This window comes from Lactuca serriola, chromosome 4, assembly GCF_051521515.1.
Source record: "Lactuca serriola cultivar US96UC23 chromosome 4, Lser_US96UC23_V15, whole genome shotgun sequence".
Classification (NCBI taxonomy): domain Eukaryota; kingdom Viridiplantae; phylum Streptophyta; class Magnoliopsida; order Asterales; family Asteraceae; genus Lactuca; species Lactuca serriola.
In genome coordinates, this window is record NC_136411.1 from 185,243,212 (window position 1) to 185,266,576 (window position 23,365).

The window sequence follows — 23,365 nt, forward strand, 5'->3', positions numbered from 1 at the left end:
CAAACAAACACACTTCATTTTGTATGTTCAAAACCGCACCCTCTTTGACACTCCCGATTCACAGATGTGCTGTTACGCGACTTGATCTCTATTTCCATTACTCTCCATACCCTAGCACTCACAAAATCTCTCAATTCGGACGGAGATTCGGCGTGCCTTGTTCTCTGTTCGGGTTGTCTGATCGGATCTCTCACTCGGAGCTTAGGGTTCTGTTGTCAGTCATTGATTTATCGATCAAGGCGCTTAATTTAATCTGTAGCAATGGTGAGTCTACAATTCTACTTGATTCGCATTTTTGCTGTTTTGGTTTTGGATCCGGTTGATCTAATTCCGTTTGATTGATCATTGATTAAATCACATTAGAGATTAACTTTGGCGTTTGTATGATCTATTTGAGATTTTATTAACGAACTATTGGGATCTGGTGTGCTAACTGAAACTTCATTTCCTTTTGTTTGTGTTTCACTTTGGAACAGCCTCTGAGACTCGAGATCAAGGTACTGCTGATATTCATTTGGAATTGACTCATTGTCGTTATTGTTATTAAGTAAAGACTTGTCTTCATTAGTCGTGCTAATTATGAGTATTTTTGACAGAGGAAACTCGCTCAAAGATCAGAAAGAGTAAAATCCGTGGATCTGCACCCAACGGAGCCATGGTAATTATACTTAGGGCTTAGGGAATATGTGGCTGTTATGTACCTAATATTAGGTATAGAACCATCAAAAACTACATCGTTTTAACAAAATGCGATCAAATCTCGCTACCATCTTTCTTGTATTCTCTATTAGACTAGATGATAGGCTTTGTACATATTTTGATGGAGTTTTAAATATTTAATTTCGCAACACAAACCATGTATAAAATACATTATCAACTACCTATAAATATTCATATTCAAATTTAATATAGAAAACTATAATGAAAGATTGAAATTGCTCATTAAAAACTCAATAAACTTCTTCCCATAACACAGTAAAAAGAGCCATGCAAGTATATATATGGTAGGTGTCAAAGAAAGTTATGAAGCCTACTAAAGGTTTATTATAAACAACACATTCGAAATACATAGATGTTGGAGATAAATTATGAATCGGAAATAATATGAGCTCAAAAGCAATAGAAAGAAGCTAACAATGAAAAAACTTGTGTTTTTTTAATCAAAATGAAGTCAATTTTGATGGTTCTATACCTAATATTACATACATGACAGCCACATATTCACTTTTCCCTTATACTTACTCATTATAAATGAACTCTTTTTGGTGAATTGTGTATTTTTATTTTGACTCTGATAGAAATTGCTAGGAGTTTATTTGTAGTATAACTGAATCCCAAGCTTTAGTAGCTAAATCATAGGGAAATTTGTTGTTGAGCAAATACTAGACATTTATGCATCAATAGTCATGGTTCTTTTGTTTTTTTACAGGATCCTAGCAAGTTTGTATTCGGGAACAGTCTGCATCTGGAATTACCAGACCCAGGTATGAGACTAATTTAACAAGTTTTAGGAAGTGAATAATTAAAATGGTTGATATTTTCTAATGGGATTCTGTTGACATCTCTAAAGTCAACATCCATGCATGTTTTCCTTGATGTATATTCCTTCTCAATGGAGTATAAATGCAGTAAAATTCAACTGAGAAACACAAAATTCAAGTTATTTCTCTTATTAGAATAGTAGTCATTGCCTCTTGTGAAGGGATTTATTTCTGTTGCCATGCAATGCAGTCAACTTATTGGCTATAGAAAAATAACTACGAAGAACATATAAGTTTTAACAAGTTACTAGTAGCATTTTAAATTACTGCACTAAATAAATGCCCTGCAGAAAACTACCAGGATATAAATGTCATCTAACTTTGTGCAACTTAGTTATATAGTAGAGAAGGTAGCTGAATAGCTGATCACTGACGATGCCACCAATTATAATAAGAAATTGTTTGTATAGTTATCAAGAAGGAAATAAACATCATAAATGTTGTAAGATGTTAAAACTTTTGTCACTTCATTGATTGGCAAGTAGATAACTGTCTTGAATGGAGCTAAAGAACAAAGCTTACGTAAGAAAAGTAGATAACTCTCATGTTCTTAATTGCAGATTATGGTAAAATCATTTGAGGTGACCGAATTACCAGGTTTGTTATTATAGTCTGTTAATGTACTCTTTTATCTGATTGGTATTTAAATTTTATATCTGATGCTTACACAACACATATGCAGTCAGATCAGCAAAGTTCATAGCACGCAAGCAATGGGTTGTTGCTGGTGCAGATGATATGTTTATTCGTGTATACAATTATAATACAATGGACAAAGTCAAAGTCTTTGAGGCACATACTGATTACATCCGGTGTGTGGCTGTGCACCCTACACTACCATATGTATTATCATCATCTGATGACATGCTTATAAAGCTTTGGGATTGGGAGAAAAGTTGGTTTTGTACTCAAATCTTTGAGGGTCATTCTCATTACGTTATGCAAGTCACTATTAACCCTAAAGACACCAATACTTTTGCAAGTGCATCACTTGATCGCACTATAAAGGTAATCTTAGACTCTTAGTTACTAGTTAGAACATGCTTTTACTAAAAAACTGATACCCATCAGTTTAACATTATCTTTTTAATTTTAGATTTGGAATCTTGGTTCACCTGATCCTAACTTCACACTGGATGCACATCTCAAAGGAGTGAACTGTGTGGATTACTTTACTGGTGGTGATAAACCCTATCTTATTACTGGATCAGATGATCACACTGCTAAGGTTTGTCCCCTTTTTTTTGGCTATGTGTATAAATGTGTCTACAATTTGCATTTTATGTTATACATAATTTGAAACAGGTATGGGATTATCAAACTAAAACTTGTGTCCAAACTCTAGAAGGTCACACACACAATGTTTCTGCTGTATGTTTCCATCCCGAGCTTCCAATAATAATGACAGGTTCAGAAGATGGTACTGTTCGTATATGGCATTCAACCACTTACAGGTGAGCTCTTGTTTTTGACCTTTAAGGGTGTGTTTGGTTTGTGGATTCTGAAGGAATTGGAATGCTAGATTCCATTCCATTGGCATGGAATCTTGATGGATCATGGATGGAAGGATTTCAATTTTATTCTTCATTTCCTATCAAAAGACCAAAATACCCTCATTATACATATGCTAAAAATTTAAACTTTTTGACTTTATGTCATTCTTTTTTTTTATGCAGACTTGAGAACACCTTGAACTATGGACTTGAAAGGGTTTGGGCTGTTGGATACATGAAAGGTTCACGTCGGTAAGTTTGTATAGAACTTTTTGTTTGTTTGTTTTGTGGGTCTTGATGCTTCTTCATTTATCTGGATTTATTTTAATTACTGTTTTTACAGGATTGTTATTGGCTATGATGAGGGAACCATAATGGTGAAAATTGGACGTGAAGAGCCTGTAGCCAGCATGGACAATAGTGGAAAAATTATATGGGCTAAACATAATGAAATTCAAACTGTTAACATCAAGAGTGTGGGAGCTGATCACGAGGTTTGGACTTTGGACTTTAAAGCCCATATACATGTTATGTTATGTCAACAATGAAATTGAAAATAAAAATCTATTTTTTATTCAGGTTTCTGATGGAGAGAGGCTGCCTTTAGCAGTTAAAGAACTGGGTACATGTGATCTTTATCCACAAGTGAGTTTATGCTTTTTCCTACCTTCCTTTAAACTGAAAATAGTCAACCATATAAACTTTGACTTTTCTATTTTTCCACAGAGCTTGAAGCACAACCCAAATGGGAGGTTTGTTGTTGTCTGTGGTGATGGTGAATACATCATATATACAGCTTTGGCATGGAGAAATAGATCATTTGGGTCTGCATTAGAGATTGTTTGGTCATCTGATGGTGAATATGCTGTTAGGGAAAGTACATCTAAGATCAAGATCTTCAACAAATCTTTTCAGGTTCTCCCATAACATTCCAAAGGGTACATCCGTCATTTACTAATCTACTCAAAGATTTATGCTTCGGGTGTTTAAATTTATCAGGAAAAGAAAAGCATCCGGCCAACTTTTTCAGCTGAGAAAATATTCGGAGGATCTTTACTTGCAATGTGTTCAAATGATTTTATATGTTTCTATGATTGGGCTGAGTGTAGATTGATTCAACGAATTGATGTCAATGTCAAAGTAAACACTAATTACACTATTAACCTTGAATTCAAATGATCTTTTTCTTTTATTATCATGTCTGATGATATCATTTTTGAGTTTTTCAGAATCTTTACTGGGCAGATAGTGGTGATCTTGTGACAATTGCCAGTGATTCAATGTTTCACATACTAAAGTACAATGTAAGATCTTAATTTTTCTATTCTTTTTTTTTTCTTTCGAATGAAAATATAAAATGAAAATTTGTTTATATTGCAGCGTGATGTAGTGTCTGCACATTTTGATAGTGGAAGATCTGTAGATGAACAAGGTGTTGAGGATTCCTTTGAACCTTTGTATGATATAAATGAAAGAGTTAGAACTGGATTATGGGTTGGGGACTGTTTTATTTACAATAATTCTTCATGGAGACTCAATTATTGCGTGGGTGGTGAGGTATATTCCATACATGTCATAAAAAGTTTACTGTAAATAAACTACATATTTCGTCCCTATGCTTATATGAAATTACAGATTGGGTCCCTCACTTGAGTTTTTTAATCTTTTTCGTCCCTAAAGAAGACTTTGAAACACCTTTGGTCCACCCTTCTAACTTCTCTTGTAAATCTTATATAAAATGGCATTAATACCGTTACTTTTGGCATTTATTTAAATTATAATTGTAAATTAACAAAAATAATTACAAAACATGTAAAACATAGGGGAGGGGAGGGGAGGGGGGGGGTGTTTCTATCTAGGGTTTTGAATTTTAGATCTATTGTTGTAATTAGATAAAAAAAAAATGTAAAACAGAGGGAAACATGGTCATTTAAATTGATTTAACCCCCTATTAACGTTACAAAAATTCTATTTAGGGATGAAAATGGTTAAAAGTTAAAGTTAGGGACCCAATCTGTAATTTTCATATAAGCACAGGGACAAACATATTTTGTTTACCAAAGAGTTTCCTCACTTGGGTTTTTATTTTAATATTATGAATTGTTACATAATTTTACATAAATTTTCAGGTAACCACAATGTTTCATTTGGATCGACCAATGTATCTTTTAGGATATTTAGCCAACCAAAGCAGGGTTTATCTCATTGACAAAGAATTTAAGTGAGTGTCTTTTACAGATTTTGAATTAAACATCATTATTTTGAAGTTGTAATTTTGATCATTAATTTATTATAATTATTACATTGTAGTGTCATTGGATACACATTGCTTCTCACCTTGATCGAGTATAAAACACTTGTGATGCGTGGAGACCTTGAACGAGCTAGTGACCTTTTGCCATCAATTCCGCAGGACCATCATAACAGGTAGACCTCAGATACACCTGATCTAATCCCTTGTGTTGGATTTTAATCAAATATATATTGTTTATTTCATAGTGTTGCTCGTTTTCTGGAATCACGAGGCATGATTGAAGAGGCCTTGGAAGTTGCTACAGAGCCTGATTATAGATTTGAGCTTGCCATTCAGCTTGGTAAATTAGACATCGCTAAGGTAACAGAAATCAACTTTTGCAAACAAAAGATAAATTTTTTATACTTTTTATATAAAATAAATTCTATTTTATACAGGATATTGCGTTAGTAGCTCAGAGTGAGTCAAAATGGAAGCAATTGGGAGAACTAGCTATGTCTACTGGAATGGTATAAATTATTCAATTTTTTTTCTTTTCTTTTTATAAATATTTATATTTGTTCGAAATGATTAAAATATCTGTGATATTGCAGTTGGACATGGCTGAAGAGTGTTTGAAGCATGCAAATGATTTAAGTGGTTTATTACTACTCTATTCTTCTTTAGGAGATGCTGAAGAGATTATAAAACTTGCATCACTTGCAAAAGAAAACGGAAAAAACAATGTTGCATTCGCTTGTCTATTTATGTTGGGTAAATTAGAAGACTGCCTACAGTTGTTAATTGACAGGTTTGCCCTCATGTTTCAGTTTCATACATAAATAAATCCTGTTCAAAAAACATTTCTAAAAAAACACTCTCCTTTAACAGCAACAGGATACCCGAAGCTGCTTTAATGGCACGATCTTACCTTCCAAGCAAAGTTTCAGAAGTCGTCGCCCTTTGGAGAAAAGACCTTAACAAGGTTAATTAATTAATAATTTATAAAATCTCTTGTCCTTTTTTGTCATTTGACACAATATAACATGATGTAATCACACAGGTTAACCAGAAGGCTGCAGAATCCTTAGCAGATCCAGACGAGTACCCAAATATGTTTGAGGACTGGCAAGTTGCACTACAAGTTGAAGCAAGAAGCGCAGACACAAGGTTAGATTTGTCATTTCATATTAAAATTATTTTGTGAGATAAACAAAAAACTAATACATATTTTTTTTTTGTTCCAATTATTGTATAGGGGTAGTTATCCTCCAGCAACAGAATATGTGAATTATGTTGATAGATCGCATGTGAACCTAGTTGATGCTTTCAAACACATGCAACTGGATGTTCATGAAAATGGAGAGTTGGATCAAGAGGTACATTTTTGACTTGGTATTTATATTTTATTTTCTGTTTTAATATTTATCTGTATTTGTATTTTTGTTGACACAGGATGTAGAAGAAGAGAATGAAAAGGAGGAGGAATTTGTTGGTAATAAGGATAAGGATAAGGATAATGATTCTTTAGATGGTGGTGTACTTGTTAATGGTCATGAGGCTGAGGTTGATGAAGAGTGGGTTACAGATAATGCAGGAAATCCATCAGCAGCCTAAATGCAATTTGTGAAAATTCTAATCTTATTTTCTGGTGATCTATTATTCTATTTTATTTTTTAATTTTCTTATTTGTGTATTATATGGAGGGGGTCTAATTTTTCAACTTCATCTCGTCTCTGAATGGCAGTACTTACATGGCGTCACTAAGTTCACTGTAGACGGTTATGAACTCCTTACTCAGGTAAGATTTACATTTTTTATTTTTGGTGTTGTTACAAACAAATATATGATTATGTGTTTTGTGTTCTTTGTTTTTTTTTTTTTCTTTTTAGGTAGCTACCAAACTGTGAATGGGAGAAATGGAGAAGGGGGCGTCTGTTTAATTTGAGCGTGGTGTAATGTCGAGTTTTGTAATTGGGGAAACGTAAAATTAAATATAATATAGACATGAGGAGTTGAGTTTGGTAGTGTATTGAGTTTTAGTTACTTTCTAGGTTTTATAAAATACCAATACCAAATATTCTTTTTCAGGCCATACTTTTCGTCTTTTCATATTTACTTGTTATTATCATGTTTTTGTTTATTTACCTTTTAAAAGTAAATTACAAGAATCATCCCTGGGGTTTGGCCTACTCTCTGCGTTTCGTTTCTAACAAAACTGAAAAGCGATATATTGTTTTAGTTTTTATGATTTATTTATGTATTGTATTGTATTTTGTTTTTCTATTTAATTGGACCCATTAATATTACACCACCAGCAACGGGATGTGAAGGTTTGCCTTGAAGCTTTCTTTTTGATTCAGATCATTTCCAACCTCTGATTAATCCCATCTTGTCGAAGCTTCAACATTGTGGCATGTGAGGGTTTGCTTTAGCTTGTAGGGTTGGGGCATGGAGGTGATGACATCTGGTTCTTCCGATGATGCCATTCTTGAGAACATAAGTGGGATGGTGAGTGAACGATAGGTTTTCCACTGGAGAAGATGAAGTTGCTTTCAACTGTTTTCTTGAAGCAGCGTCTTTGTACTAGAGGATTTCGGCAGTGGTGAAGTGTGGTGTCTCTGGTGGTATTCAGGTCTAGGGTTTTACTTGGGTGGGGAGTGGTGGGGTCCATTTTATTATTAAAACTCTTAAATTATAAATAAATGATAAGTAAATCAAAAAATTAGTAACAGTAATAACATGAATGAATCATGCAAGTTTAAACCAAAATGAAGAGCTGGAATGAAAAACAAATCGTATAGATTCAGCCAAACCATAACCACATGGACAATTCGTTTAATTTACTCATTTTTTTTATTACTAAATGTGATTATAAGAAGGGAAAATGATCTTTTAGGGTAATAAAATCTTCTACAAGTATTCATTTCGTCACTTTTCTTTTTTCTGTATTTCATTTACCATTGATCTGTTGTAGATGTTCAAAAGATACCATTATTACCGGGTATTGAAGGTTTATGTCACTCCGATCGTCTTCTCCGGTGAGTTTCCAGCTAAATGCTTTTAGCAACAATTTCCGATCTAAAAACGATTTCAAGAACACTCACTTCCATCTGTTCGTTTGTTTCTGTGAACGATTTTAGTTTTCATGTTCTTCGTTCATGTTTAATTTATGGGTTCATGTTCAAGAACACACAAAAAAATGATTGTGTGTGCTCATCAGTGGGGTTGAATGTCAAGAAAGTGAAGGATTGAAAGTGTGTGTCGGATCTGAGAGGTGTTCATCTTCATCATGTTCAAGAACACACAAAAAATTTATGGGTTCATGTTCTTCACCTTCACCTATTCAGAAACACTTTGGTTTGCACACAAGTCTTCAAAGATCCCAATGATTTCAGATCAAAAAAATGATTTCAAGAAAATTTCTGGGTTCATGTTCTTCATCTTCACCTGTTCATCTTCATCGTGTTCATCTTCATCATGTTCAAGAACGGTTTCTTATTGTTCTTGAAAACCCAGAAATGCAACCCTTGAAATCGAAGGTTTCAGTTCATTGGGTTTGAGTTTGAGAAATAAAAACAGATGAAGAGTTTCAGGTTTTGGGTTTGAACACATTTGGAATCGTTTTCTGGGTAAGAGCTTCAAGAAATTAAGATCTTCATTTCTTCAGTTCTTGAATCGTGAGTTCCAGAAGAAAACGAGCCCTAGATTTTAGGGATCTTGATTTTCAAGTTTTGGGTTTGGATCTAGATTCTTATGAGTTCCCTTGGTTTTGAAATCAATTTTAAGAAGCACACCACAAAACAATCTAGATTTCAGATTTGTGTATATGTGTGTTTGTTCAAATTGCCCAGAAAATTCATAGTGTTCATCGGAAATTTTATGTTTGGCCAGAAAATTCATAGGCTTACCGGAAAATTAATTTTGACCGGCTAAACTTATGTTAACCGGTCATAATGGTATATTAAGACGACAACAACAAGTTAAATGACAAATGAAATACAAAAAAAAAAAAAAAAAAAAAAAAAAGTGATCAAATGAATACTTGTGGAAAACTTTATTACCTTAAAAGGTCATTTTCCCTTATAAGAATTATAATATTATAAGAATAAACTATGAAACAGTGGTCAATACAAATTGATTTTGATGATAAAAAAGATATCTAATTTTGGCATATTATATTATTATATTTTACTCGCGTTTTCGGGCATACTCAACAACTTTATCAAATGACAGAACATCCTGATTAACCACGAAATCGCGGATTTCATACCGTAGTCCTTCCATGAATAATTGAATTTTATCGTTTTTAGTTGGAATATACTTTGCAGCAAACCGTGTTTTTTGATTGAATTGAGTTTCATAATCATTCACAGTCATTCCTCTCTGTTTAAGCTCGAGGAATTCTTTCTCCAATCTTCTCCTCATATATAGAGGACAATACTTTCCTAGCAAGCGAGTTTTGAACATTTCCCAAGATAAATTATCCTGGTCATACTCGTTGAGAGCTTCGTATGTTGCTTCCCACCAGACTAAGGCTTCTCCGATGAGCATTGCAGAAGCATAATTAGCCTTATCTTCATTAATCACATGAGAAATACGGAATACTTTTTCTGTGTTCTGGATCCAGGTAAAAACAACAATGAGATTAAGAACACCTGAAAACTCCGTAGCACCATTACTCTTGAAAGTTTTGAATGAGGAACGTTTCGCCTCCCCTTTTGAAGATTCTCCGGTGGCTTTCTCTTTACCTTTATCACTAACCTTTTTGTGTTCTTCGAGAGTCTTCCGAATAACACCAGTAAGTTTATCCACAAGTCGCTCCTCACGAGGGGATACTGAAGTATTTACTTCATCATCAGGATGAGGATCTCCACCCACATTTGGTGTATGACGACTCACCCGTTCAGCCATTGCTCTGAAAATTTGGAGTAACATAGTATTTTAGAATATTAGGATTTATCATTACCTAATATTTCACTTAAGTCTTTCCTATGGTTTGTATCCATGTACTTACAATGAATCCGTTCATATATTGAACTTCCAATAGTTTAAGTCCAAATACCAATCTGTGGGATTTAGTTCGCTTAAACTACTGCTCTGATATCATGATTGTGAGAACCCATTCTCTAAACTTTGCGATATTATTACTTCAAACATGCTACATGTATATTCATAATATAATTTACAAAAGTCTGGATACAAACCAACTATTAAGATTTTTACAAAGTTTTATATATTATATAACTTCCGAGGAATTTATACACCAAGTACAAAAGTGATAATATTAACTATTCTACCTCTTCTTACAGTACATAACTATACTGGATGCTTATCACCTGCAATAGTTAAAACACTGAGAGGGATAAGCGGGTGACGCTTAGTGAGTTCAATAACAGTTACAATATATTGCTATGTCATATATATATATATATATATATATATATATATATATATATATATATATATATATATATATATATATATATGTGTGACAGAAGCAAGGAGGGACAGAGAACAACAAAAGCATATGTGAATCATATGACAAGCTTTCCATATCAACCAATGATTTGATTCAAAGATTTACAATCAATGAGATACAACAATTTCAACATGATATACATTAATAAGACTTCAGTCCAAGTGACACAGAAAATAAACAATTTCTAAATATCATTTTGCTAGAATATACAGGCTTTCAGCCTTACCTAGCCCGATGCCAATACCAAAAGTGATACGAATCATGCTCTACATGGCCAAAGGCACAAAGTTAATACCAGAAATGATACGAGACATGCTCTACATGGCCAAAGGCATAAATCCATAACCAGAATAATACGAGACATGTTCTACATGGCCAAAGGCTCAATGCCAATACCAAAAATGATATGAGTCATGCTCTACATGATCAACGCTATAAAACCAAAATAACACATGAAATCACATTTGACATATAACACATAATATACAATTGTCCCTATATTGAACTGACCATGAAATAGCCGAATGATAAAATGATAATTTGGGCAACACTTTGTTTTTAAAAATGACTTTATTTGACGAAACCGGGGATTTTAGTTGAAAACCGGGCTTTGAGTGGGCAGAGTTTCGACTGAAAATATTATTTTCTCGGGGTCTTCAGTGCTCCGGGGCTTGCTTCGGGTGTTGGGGTAGTTCCCTAGGCTTCGGGGGGGGGGGGGGGGGGGGGGGGGTGTTAGGGTAATTTGAGAGAGATTAGAGGGTGAAAGAGAGTCAAATTGTAAACAAAATTCCGGAAGACCTTGCTTTCCATTTATAGTAACGGAAGTCCAACATTACGCTGGGCGTAACTCCTTGGTACGCTGGGCGTACTGCGTAGCGACGCTCTACGTTGAGCGTAAGCCTAGTACACGGCATGTAGAGTGATGCGTGGCATCGGTTTGGTTCCCGGACCTAGGACGTGTCAAGAGTGTATGATGCGTGTCCTCCGTTCGTAGTACACTGGGCGTACGGCCTCCTCGAAGTTTGTGACTAAAACTTCAAAAATTCATATATTTCGCGTACGAGTTCCGTTTTTAACGTTCTTTATATCCACGCGTAGGTGAGATTATACTTTACAACTTTCGTTTAGACTCCGTCGGCTAATTTTGAATTCATTTTTAATATTATATTTTTAATAAGCTGAGACAGGAAAAGTCCGTTAAAATTTCATAACTTCTTCATCTGACGTCCGTTTTCGTTTGTCCTTTTACCGTTGTACTACTATTGACGAGATCTTCGATTCTCGTTTAGGTTGTGTCGGCTAAAAATCATTCGATCTTTATTTCGAGTTTCGGACTGTGTATTGCTATGCTGAATCTTAGAAAAATCATAATTTCTTCATACGAAGTCAGATTTGGACGTTTTTTTATGAAATTTTCGGTTGAACGAATACTACGAATTTCATTTAGATCACTAAAGCTAAAAAGTAGTTTATTGGAAACTCACTTTTTACGTCATATAGCGTCGTGCCGATTCTGTCGCGAAGTTTTAATAAGTCATAACTTTTTCGTTATAACTCGGATTTCATTGTAGTTTTCGCCTAAATGTTTCTAACGAGATAATTTACAACTTTCAATACCTTTAATTTTACTTATTTCCATCTTAAATTTTACATTTTCGTTAATTTCAATATTTGACTTTTGATTGGAATCTCATAAGACTTCCCATCACTTTCTGAATTGTTCTAAACATAGTTTACTTCAAGTCTCATAAAACTATCTTGTTAGAACTCAACGCTCAAAATCATATATTATATAATAATATTCACTTTTAAGCTATCAACCTTAATAGCTTATGAACTGTAATTCAACCTTGTACATTGTCAGGGGTGGACCTAGGGGTGGTCCACGGTGGCACTCGCAACCCCTAACCTTTCCGTGTGAAGCGGAAATTTTTTCGAAAATTTTCGAAAATTTTATTTTTTCTACTACCGTGCAACCCTAACTCTCCGGTGCAATCCCTACTGTAAAATCCTGCGTCCGCCCTTTGTGTAGTACTTTTAGCTACAGTCAATTTGTGGGAGAAAATGGAAGTTACAATTTGTATATATTTATAATGTTTGTATCCGTTTGTTAACCGAAAAAATTGGTTTGGTTCTAGTCCAGCAGGCAGTACCTACTACCTACCACTATCTATAAAATATCTATTCTATCTTTTTCTGTTTTAATTCGAAGGAAGAATGGAGGTGGTTGACTAGGTTTCTGTAACGCCGAAGTTTCAATATCAAAAATATATTATAAAATTAAGGTAATAAATAAAAGAACTAATATCGATATTGTTAGCGAATCTCCATATCTCCCTATTCTAATAAAAGAATAGTTTCATTCTCCTTTTGACATGTGTCATCTTATTAGACCTCCTAATTAATGCATATTTTATTCTCCTTTTGCCATGTGTCATCATAGTATATCTCCTAATTAATGCATGTCATTTGTAAACTATAGATTCTCCATTTCAAATTTCAAATTTCCCACTCTAATTACATTAAATTAATAACATTAGAATAAAAATTTAAATAATCTTAATACAAATTATAAAGTGATATAATTTCACATATTTATTTAAATCAATGATTAAAATTTATATAACTAAAAAAATCTTTTAATTAATAATTTATTTAAAATAATTGATTTTAAATTTTTTTATGTTTTTATTTTAAAAATTTAATTAATTGTATAGTCGTGGTTCCCACAAGTTATAAACTAGTCGTAACAATATATCTATCCATAGAAGGTGACCTACAATAACTTAAAAAATCAATGCAAGCCTACCATATGTTTTTATTTTTTAGGGCTTATGTCATAAAAACCCTCAAGTTTTTAGGGTTTTGTCGGTTTTGTCTAAAGTTGAATTTTATGTTCGTTTTTACCTTAACATTTTCGAAAATATGTTCGGTTTTACCTTTTTACCGGTGATAACAGGTTATCATCATATTAACTTCGCAAAAAACCCTTAAGTTTATAGTTTTTTTTACGTTTTACCCTTAAGTTTATAATTTTTTTTACACTGTTACCCTATGTATCTTTTTTTTTTCATATTATACGTATTAATGCAGAAAAATCATATTTATATATGAAAAAAATTTAATTAAATATTGTATTTACATTTTTTAATGTTATATATACATATATATATATGTGTGTGTGTGTGTGTGTACATGTTTTTTTCTTGGATAAACCATTTAAGATGTAAAAAAACAAATTAATATGTTTTTAGAACGAAAAATACGTATTTTTATGTATTTAAAAATATACATATTAATAAAAAAAACTTGTTTAATCATAAACATGTTTATATAAGTATATACATATATTTTTAGAAGTGTAAAAATGTATTTTGCTATATGTTTTTTTTTAAAGTATAAATATATTTTTAGAAGTAAAGATACATATTAATATATAAAAATGTAAAAAAAATGTATTTATACTTCTAAAAACTAAATCTATAAAACACGTATTCGTAATTCTAAAAATATTATTTATCTTTTTAAATGATATATAACCTTGCAAAAACACACACACACACACAAACAAATATATATATATATATATATATATATATATATATATATATATATATATATAAAACATTAAAAAAATACAATATTTAATCAAACATTTTTTCGTATGTAAATACGATTTTTCTACATGAATACGTATATTATGAAAAAAAATACTTAGGGTAAAAGTGTAAAAAAAGTTATAAACTTAAGGGTAAAAATACAAAAAAAAATGGTAAACTTAAGGGTTTTTTTATGCGAATTTAATATAATGGTAACCTGGAAAACCTGTTATCACCGGTAAAATGGTAAAACCGAACATAAAATTCAACTTTGGGCAAAACCGACAAAACCTTGAAAACTTGAGGGTTTTTATGACATTAACCCTATTTTTTATATAATTTTCTTTTTGTTAGCCATAATAAAATTTTATTAAATGGTATGTAAATTTTGGTAAAGCAGTGACAGTTATCTCATATGAACAAGGTGTGCAGGAAAAAACTAATTTAAACCGACTAATCAATTTTAAACCGACCAACTTAATTGGATATCCAATTATAATTCGATTGGAATGGTTCTAAATTTTATTATCCAATGTGGATAAGTCAGTTGTTGGAAGACCATCGAAATCCAATTCCAAACCAAATGATCAAATTGCTATTTAGTTATCATTTATGTTGTGATATATCCGGTTATAATCTAATTATCATCGAGTTTCAATTGGATATATTCAATAATAACTAGATGAGGAACCCCGTTTTGTGGGGCAGTGACGGACCTTAGTGGGGCATTTGGTGTCCCAGGCCACTGCTCGTGTCAGAATTTTTTTTGGTTTTTTTATTTGGTGCACCCGCTTGAAGTACGAGGGACATCCCTATTAAAATAGTCTGCGTCCGCCACAATGTGGGGTATGGATTTGTTAACAGTATAGAAAATAAGACATTAGTGATCAATTGTTTTGGTCGTTTGTGGTACACTTTGACAGTTTGGTCCGTTGTGGGTTATGTATGTTGTGTTATATTTTATTGTCATTGTGCATAAGATTATGATAATATTGTAATAGATACATGATGAAAACCAAAGAACTTCAGTATAAAGCGGTGGAATATTGAAAGATGAATAAGAGGCGGTGAGCCGAAGGAAGAAGCACGGGTCTAAAAGAGCAAAATCCATAGCATAGGTCAAAATGCTTTTTTTAGAATTGTATATGTTATATAAATATGAGTAAATTACTGAAATTGTCCCTATGGTTTGGTAAAAATTACACGTTTGGTCCTTAATTTTTTTTTGCAATCGGATCGTCCCTATGGTTTGATTTTGTTGCGTTTTCGTCCCTATGGTTTGGTCAAAATTGCACGTTTGGTCCCTAGCTTTATGTAAGGGACGAAAAACGCAACAAAAGCGAACCATAGGGACGAAAAACGCAACAAAATCAAACCACAGGGACTATCCGAATGCAAAAAAAAGTTAGGGACCAAATGTGTAATTTTGACCAAACCATAGGGACGATTGCAGTAATTTACTCTATAAATATTTGGCCTTAATTTTAGTTTTGGATATCAAGTTATAAAGAGTGGTCCATAAAGTCTTTGTTCAAAAAGTGGGTCACCTCAGCGTTAGATCAACTTCACTGCTCTCTACGGGCGTGTTTGGCAAAAATAGCTGTTAGCTGGAAGCGGGTAGCAGTTAGCTGGTAGCGTGTAACTGGTAGCTGGTAGCGGGAAGCTGTAACTTTTATTTGTTATATGAATGTTTGGCAAAAGTAGCTGGAAGCTTTTGAAATATATAAAATTACATAAAAGGACAATTGAATAAAAATAAAAAAATATATAAATATATTTTTAAGGGTAATTATGGAAATTGATTTCAAAAGCTCCGGAGCGTTTTGTTAAAAGCTACATGAAGTAGCTTTTAAAATCGGAGCATTTTGTTAAAACTAAAAGCTAAACGCTCGTACTGCCAAACGAAGCTTTTTGTTTAAATTAGAGCATTTTGTCAAAAGCTAAAAGCTAGAAGCTCTCAAACGCTTCCAAAAACTCCGTGCCAAACACGTCCTACTAGTTCTTACTCACATTAAGAAATATCTGCCACTGCACATCATCAAAAAAAACTTTTAATTTTTATTTATTTTAAGCACCCAATTTTAATAGAAACACAAATTTCTAAAACAAAATAAAATTTTCATTAAACGAAATAAAATTACATTACTAAAACTGGAAATAAAAATTACATTAAAAACTTAAAAAACATAAACTAAGAATAAGCTTAAATTAAAATTACATTGAAAAGATATTTTTTTCAAGTCAATAGGTAGAATTTATAATTTAAACATTCCAATTAAATTATTAATATATCAAAACACAATAATTAATAAAAATATTATGTAAGAAAGCCTAAATCAAACTTATCGATGAAATTTGAATAACTAGAATGAAAATAAGGATATTAAATTAGATTGTTCCTCTCTCTCCCTCTCCCTGACAAAGACGTGCTCAACTTATCGATGAAATTTGAATAACTAGAATGAAAATAAAGATATTAAGTTAGATTGTTCCTCTCTCTCTCTCTCTCTCTCTCTCTCTCTCTCTCTCTCTCTCTCTCTCTCTCTCTCTCTCACTCACACACACACACACACACCACATCACAAGGCAGAGGTGGTATTACCGCATAAGTGATGCAACCAAGTCAACTTACGCATGAAAACCCCTCCCATTCCGTTTAGCCTCACATGAAGTCACATGTATAGACCATTAATTTTCAACACTTTGTATAGAAACTAAATTTCCATAGGGTTGCCGATTATGAAACTAAATAAATCAATTAATGTGAAAAGGCAATACACATCATGATGGTGTAGTCTTATTCAAACACTAACCGACCACCCCTCCAAATCATCTCCTCTCCCTACCTCCCTTTCATTGTTGACCCCGACCACTAAATTTCATTTGACCGTTACCGTCTCCAATATTAAGAATCCCATCCTTGCTACTTCATGGATGGAAAAAAAGCAATACACATCATGGTCTGAACTCTTCAAGATCGACCACCATGCCTATCAAGTTATCAATCACATACTTACTCCTGACCCTACAACCAAACCTTTAGAGGACACCACTTCGCATGTCAAGGAATCTTGGTCTCGTCTTGACGCCATTATTTTACAATGGATCTATGACATAATGTATAACGATCTTCTCAATACCATTCTCGCTACTGATTCAATCACAAAACAAGGTTGTTAACATCTTCAAAATATCTTCCGAGAGAATAAAAAATCACCTATAATTTATCTTGAGAATCAGTTATTTAACATCCATGTCAAATCTTTTCCCAATGTCCCTTCTTATTGTCATGAGTTAAAAAATCATGCAAACCAACTATCCACTGTGGATACACTCATTTATGAACATCATATGGTTCTCTAACTCATTTTTGGCTTAAACGAACAATATGATGGTGTCGTAACCTTGATCTAAATTTGACCCACTATCCCCTTCTCCGAATCCCAATCAAAATTGGTACTCAAAGAATGTAACATCCTCAAAATATGCATAATAGTTTTTGCCATTTTCAATAAAAATATTTTTTTATTAAGAAATAACTAAAATAAAATAAAAAAATGTTTTAAAATACAATTAGTATTATAATAAAGTTTTATTGTTAATTAAAATGATTATTGAAGACGTGAAATATAATTAATTAGAAAATTGATAAAATTGGTTAAAAGTGTTAACTTGCTTAAAAAATGGGTTGGACTAATTGGGTGGACCAAACTAGGTGCAAAGAATTTAAATGTCATACAATATAGTGGAGGAGGACCATAAGTGAAATATTTGTGATGCCTAGATAAGATGTTAGGGAAATGGTACCAGTTAGCTAAACTATGTGCAATGAGAGATAAAATATGACATAAACCTATAGTAGTGAAGTATATAAGGGAGGTGTTCTCCCTAATTAGAGAAGAATGACGTATAATAGGAGGAAAGATCAATGAAGGATCTTGAGTTGATTTTTGGTGACGAACTAAGCTAGGGTTTGGAAGGTAAATATATTCTTCTTCTTCTTCCATATTAGCGATCTAAGGCTTAGGATTAGAGACAAATTCCGAAAATTGTAGTTCATGAAGTTTATTAGTTGATCTTAGTATTGAGTATAACATTTAAACACCTAAACTTCATTAATCAAACCACAATATGCTTGTGGTGGAGTTTAGTGAGAGATTGGAAGCTTGAAGCTCCATCCATGGGGGAATCAAGGTGATTTGTGATAATTAAGTTTAAATGATGGAAATAGTCTTAATACAATGAGCTTAAATCAAATCACACGATGAATATATATATATATATATATATATATATATATATATATATATATATATATATATATATATATATATATATATATATAGGTGGGTTCAATTGAGAAAATAAAAAAGGTTGAGAATGGAGGAATCATTCTCAGTCATTCATTTTATTCAAGCATAAAAAGACACGGTGGCAAACTTGTAAATATGAGAACAACCTTCAATCTCAAATACGTATCTGTAGTTCAAACTCATTCATCGTTCATCATCCAAATTTCTTCTCCAACTTTCAACAATCATTCAGATTTCTTCAATTAAACCATCATCAACATCATCCAGTGCTAATCAATCATCGATCTTCGTCAATAATCAACACGATTCAACAGTTAACAACAAAAATTCGTTTTTGGTTCTTTTAATTCAACCTTCAATTGTGCTTGAATACGATCAGATCTTCAACATCTATGATTAATTATACTTCCAGCGTTACTAGATCAACATCATCGATAATCAACAAAAATCCACTTCATATCATTCATTCAACATCGATTATCAAATAAAACTTGAAAACTGAGGTTAGAAAAATATCAAATCGTTTTTTTTTTGAAAAATTTCATATAATTCTCTATCAATCTACTCTTTTGTAAGATTTAAATGGTCAAAATATCATGTTTTTAACATTTTTATAAAAAGTTAAATTCTATGCACTCCAACTGTTTGATGAAATGCATGAACTAAATTACCACGTTATATTCATATATGAATATGTTTTCTCAGTATATGATTATTAAAACAAAAAAACAAATATGCAAGTCTGTATGTTATTCATATGTGAATAACATATAAAAATTATATATATTTGTGAAAATACCTTGTAATATTCATATGTGAATATACTGTGTAATATTCATATGTGAATATACTGTGTAATATTCATAAGTGAATATATCATCTAATATTCACAAATGAATATACTATGTAATATTCACATGTGATATACCATGTAATACTATGTAATATTCAGATATGAAAATATTATCTAATATTCATAAGTGAATATACCATCTAATATTCACAAGTGAATATACTATGTAATATTCATAAGTGAATGCATCGTCTAATATTTAAATATGAATATACTATGTTTATTATATGCTATATTCATATATGAATGATACTTAAATTGTAAAAAAAAATTAATCATAGTTTTTATTCATAACTGAATAACGAATGTACTGTAGTAAAAACCTGATTTATTTTTATTCACTTATGAATAACGATAGCTGAAAATATAAAAAAAATAAATTTTTTATTTTATCTTAAAACTATATCAATATGGATGTCTATTTGTAGAGAATAAAAAATCATGAATTTTGGTATATTTAAAATCATTTTTTGATAAAAATAGCTTATAAAAATTAAAAAAAACGAAAAAAAACTATGTTTTTGTATATATATTAAGGTAATGATTAGCATAGTTTAAGGAAATATGTTATGTTGGAAAACACATGTGCATTCGTTTCCCATTTCCGCCGGTACGTTGGAGGATTTTGCGGCAAAAATAAATGATTGGCTGAGAATGATTCTCCTATTCTCAACCTTTTTTTTCTCAATTGAACTCTCCCCTATATATATATATATATATATATATATATATATATATATATATATATATATATATATATATATATATATATATATATATTAAATCCAAAGGAGCTTAGGAATAGTACTTTTTTAGGCTTCAGGTTTTTGCCATAAAAGTTTGCTGAATTTGACACTTGTAGTCCCTAAAATCAAAATTTTTACATTTTTGCCTTTTAATTAAGTTTTTCTGCCTTAAGGTTTTTGCCACAAATCTTTAATGACTTTGACACTTTTAGTCCTTACAGTCAAAAGTTTTACGTTTTGGTGTTTTTGCCAAAATCTTTAATGAATTTGACACTTTTTGTCCTTATAGTCAAAACTTTTACATTTTGATATAAAAAAACACAAAAAACCTCCTTTAAAATTTTGCCACCACATTTTCCCAACTTTGACAACTTTAACATTATTGTCAAGACATTTTTGGATTTTCTTCACCAATGTCCCTTCTTTTCGTTGTACACTTTTGACATCTAATTTTAGGGGTTGTCGATTTTCTCTCATATTTATGGTGATTTACAATTTCAGCACACATCTTTTAAAGCTGGCCGATTTTTTCCATATTACCCCAAAAGCGGCATAGACGCGGGTTCTTTACTAGTTATCAATAATCACCATGAAATTCTTCACTTATATGTAATTATGCATTAATCAAGGGCTTTTATGTCAATCCATGAATTTTGGAAGGTAATATCATTGTAAACTTATAGAAACTAACATGGATTGAGGCACTATATCATGTAAAGGTGGATTTATTGATGTTTGATTATATTAGAAATGATTTCGAAGGAAATGGAGTATGAATTACATCAACTCTAGAATCATTAATTCCAACTCTTAAACTCATTAGAATTGAGTAATCCATGGTGAAATAAGTATATAAGAGCTTATTAATTTGTTTTGAGAGTTTATTAAGATCTTATTGTTGGTATAGAATGGAATTTAGTAAAGTAAACTAGCTATTAAGAGCTTATAGATAAAAAAATGGTAGTCAAGGGTTACATGAGCTTCTTTATAGCTCATATGAACATAAATTGTCTTAATCAGTAAGTCAATAAAAAGAAAGGACTTAACTGAGACAAAATACTATTATTTGAATTTATTGAAATCATTAGGACTCATATATCAAGTTCGGAAGCAAATGGAGAAAAGTACACTACTTAAATGATAAAAACTATTTTTCTAGAATGAACTGAGTGTTACGCGACCATGTATCTCAAGGGAAAATATTTGCACGACCATGTAATCATTTTTAATGTTATAAAATGATTTATAAAGCTTAACCTCTTAGTCTTTGACCTATAGTTGTTCCCAAACATTCCATATGAGGTTAAGACAAGCATAACGAGACAAAGAAAATAGAGTATTCTCTTAGGGGCATTTTTGTAATTTTGGTAACCTTTTGTATACATCATTAGGTGGTGATTAGGAAGGTAATTTCACTTTAAATCAGGGTGGATTAACACCCTGATCTAACAAGGTGACTACATACCCAAAGTATATGTCCTATATCACTTATTTGAAATGTTTTGGAGTGTATATATATATATATATATATATATATATACACACACACACACACACACACCTTGATTTCTATGTGGCCTTATGATATGTTTGTTAATTTCATAAAATGGTGTTGGAATGGTTTAAAAGGGGTAAAGAGAAATGGTTTCAAAAATTGTTTGAACATCCTTAATATGCATAGCATGTAGGATGATAATTGAAACTGTCTGTGACAAATGAGTGATTCCTTAAAGGAAAAAGGATCAAGAATCCTAGATTTAGGGGAGTGATTCCATTGAGTTGGACGGAAGTGATTTCCTAGACTCTAAGCTACAAGCTTAGAGATGGAATTTACAAATCAATTCATGAGGTTTATGATAATGGTTATATGATTTAATAATAATTTTAATTTTTTTACAGTAATTGATTTGATAGTAATTTTAAAATTGTTTTTATGGTAATTTCAACGTCATTGTATGATTTGATGAGAAAATTTCGACGCAAACATCCTGATTTGATGTTAACATTGGAGTAGTACCATATAATATTATACGAATCGACCACAACAAATTGCCCCAAATATTATAATTATTGTAAAAAATTCTTGAATGCCTAACATCCAAAATCCAAATAAAGACAATCACCTTCGCACCTTATGCATCATAGTCTCTTATAAACCACAATTGTTTTTATGATACATGATTTCTTAAAGCGCATAGCCATAGTAGTATTTTCTTTGATATCAAAATCTACTTTCACAGCCACATCAATACAAGATCAAGAATATCCCGATTAAGGTGCCAAATAATAACTCATGGTGCACTTGTTGGAACAAGAATCCACACATCTTCCCATGCTTTCTCCATCTGAAAAACTCAACATATTAAATGCGTATCAAAAATCAAAAACCCAATTTACATGCTTTTCATATGTTTAACCTGGTACTTAAAGTCTCACCCTTATCACTTCATTAAAAAAAAACAAACGTCAAAACTATACCCAAAGTTTGTTTTATCTACAAATCATATATTTTAGTCACCAAAAGAGTGAAGAAAAGAATGCTTACCGAGATTATGTGGTTTGCTAATGTTCGAACACAAAGAAGTGGCACAACCAAGCTTGCAATAGCCAAAATTTTCTCCATATCCATCCACAGCCATAGCCATTGTGTTAGAAGGTGTATCAAGACATTTTTTGAGGCATGTAGATGTACATGTACACATATTTTGGGGTTCAATTAGACAGAAAAATAAGCACCTGCCATAGCAATCAGTAAAAGGAAAAGGATTAGTAGGCGTTGTGCCATTTGCATCCTGCCCTGACACCGTCCCCATAACCATCATGATGATATTGAAGATCATCATCATCACTTTCACCATTTTCTTGCCCTCCATTTTTCTGTTTTGTATTGGTTTAACCTCTAATATATTCTTGATTATATAGAGGAGAAATAAATTTTCTTGATCAAGTTAATGCTTTTGTGTGAACTAGGTATGATCCCAATTTATTAAAAGATGCGCATATTGTTTTATGTCGTATCTGGTATGTGCTGGTGTAAAATATATTTAATTGACTCCATATAAAATATAATTATGTGTTTGGAAGGCTAGCATTTATATTCACCAG

The 23,365-nt window shown here is 31.9% G+C and overlaps 2 protein-coding genes across 2 annotated transcripts; one reads left to right on the forward strand and one right to left on the reverse strand.

Moving 5' to 3' along the window:
• LOC145103024 (coatomer subunit beta'-2-like) lies at nt 1–7,379 on the forward strand. The gene is made up of 26 exons (XM_079040557.1): nt 1–264; nt 477–497; nt 597–658; nt 1,430–1,484; nt 2,102–2,138; nt 2,224–2,549; nt 2,638–2,769; nt 2,847–2,995; nt 3,218–3,286; nt 3,378–3,528; nt 3,614–3,679; nt 3,761–3,949; nt 4,034–4,174; nt 4,264–4,338; nt 4,415–4,591; nt 5,164–5,255; nt 5,345–5,461; nt 5,534–5,648; nt 5,726–5,797; nt 5,882–6,078; nt 6,159–6,252; nt 6,331–6,437; nt 6,526–6,646; nt 6,723–6,918; nt 7,015–7,068; nt 7,160–7,379. Exons 1-24 carry the CDS (start codon nt 262–264, stop codon nt 6,882–6,884), a joined length of 2,730 nt encoding a protein of 909 aa, XP_078896683.1. The 5' UTR covers nt 1–261; the 3' UTR covers nt 6,885–6,918; nt 7,015–7,068; nt 7,160–7,379.
• Nucleotides 7,380–22,551: 15,172 nt separating this feature from the next.
• LOC145099061 (thionin-like protein 2) lies at nt 22,552–23,133 on the reverse strand. Its single transcript, XM_079036647.1, has 3 exons — nt 22,806–23,133; nt 22,697–22,704; nt 22,552–22,605 (listed from the first exon to the last, which is right to left on the reverse strand). The coding sequence occupies exons 1-3, from the start codon at nt 23,131–23,133 to the stop codon at nt 22,552–22,554; spliced, it is 390 nt and encodes a 129-aa protein (XP_078892773.1).
• Between the last annotated feature and the right edge of the window lie 232 nt (nt 23,134–23,365).

What these genes read in the sequence shown, in the direction of transcription:
- LOC145103024 (XM_079040557.1), top strand. An exon ending in TCTGGAATTACCAGACCCAG is followed by an intron (nt 1,485 to 2,101) that starts GTATGAGACTAA and finishes TCTTAATTGCAG; the next exon opens with ATTATGGTAAAATCATTTGA. An exon ending in CACTTGATCGCACTATAAAG is followed by an intron (nt 2,550 to 2,637) that starts GTAATCTTAGAC and finishes TTTTAATTTTAG; the next exon opens with ATTTGGAATCTTGGTTCACC.
- LOC145099061 (XM_079036647.1), bottom strand. Translation starts at nt 23,133, where the DNA reads ATGGAGGGCAAGAAAATGGTGAAAGTGATGATGATGATCTTCAATATC.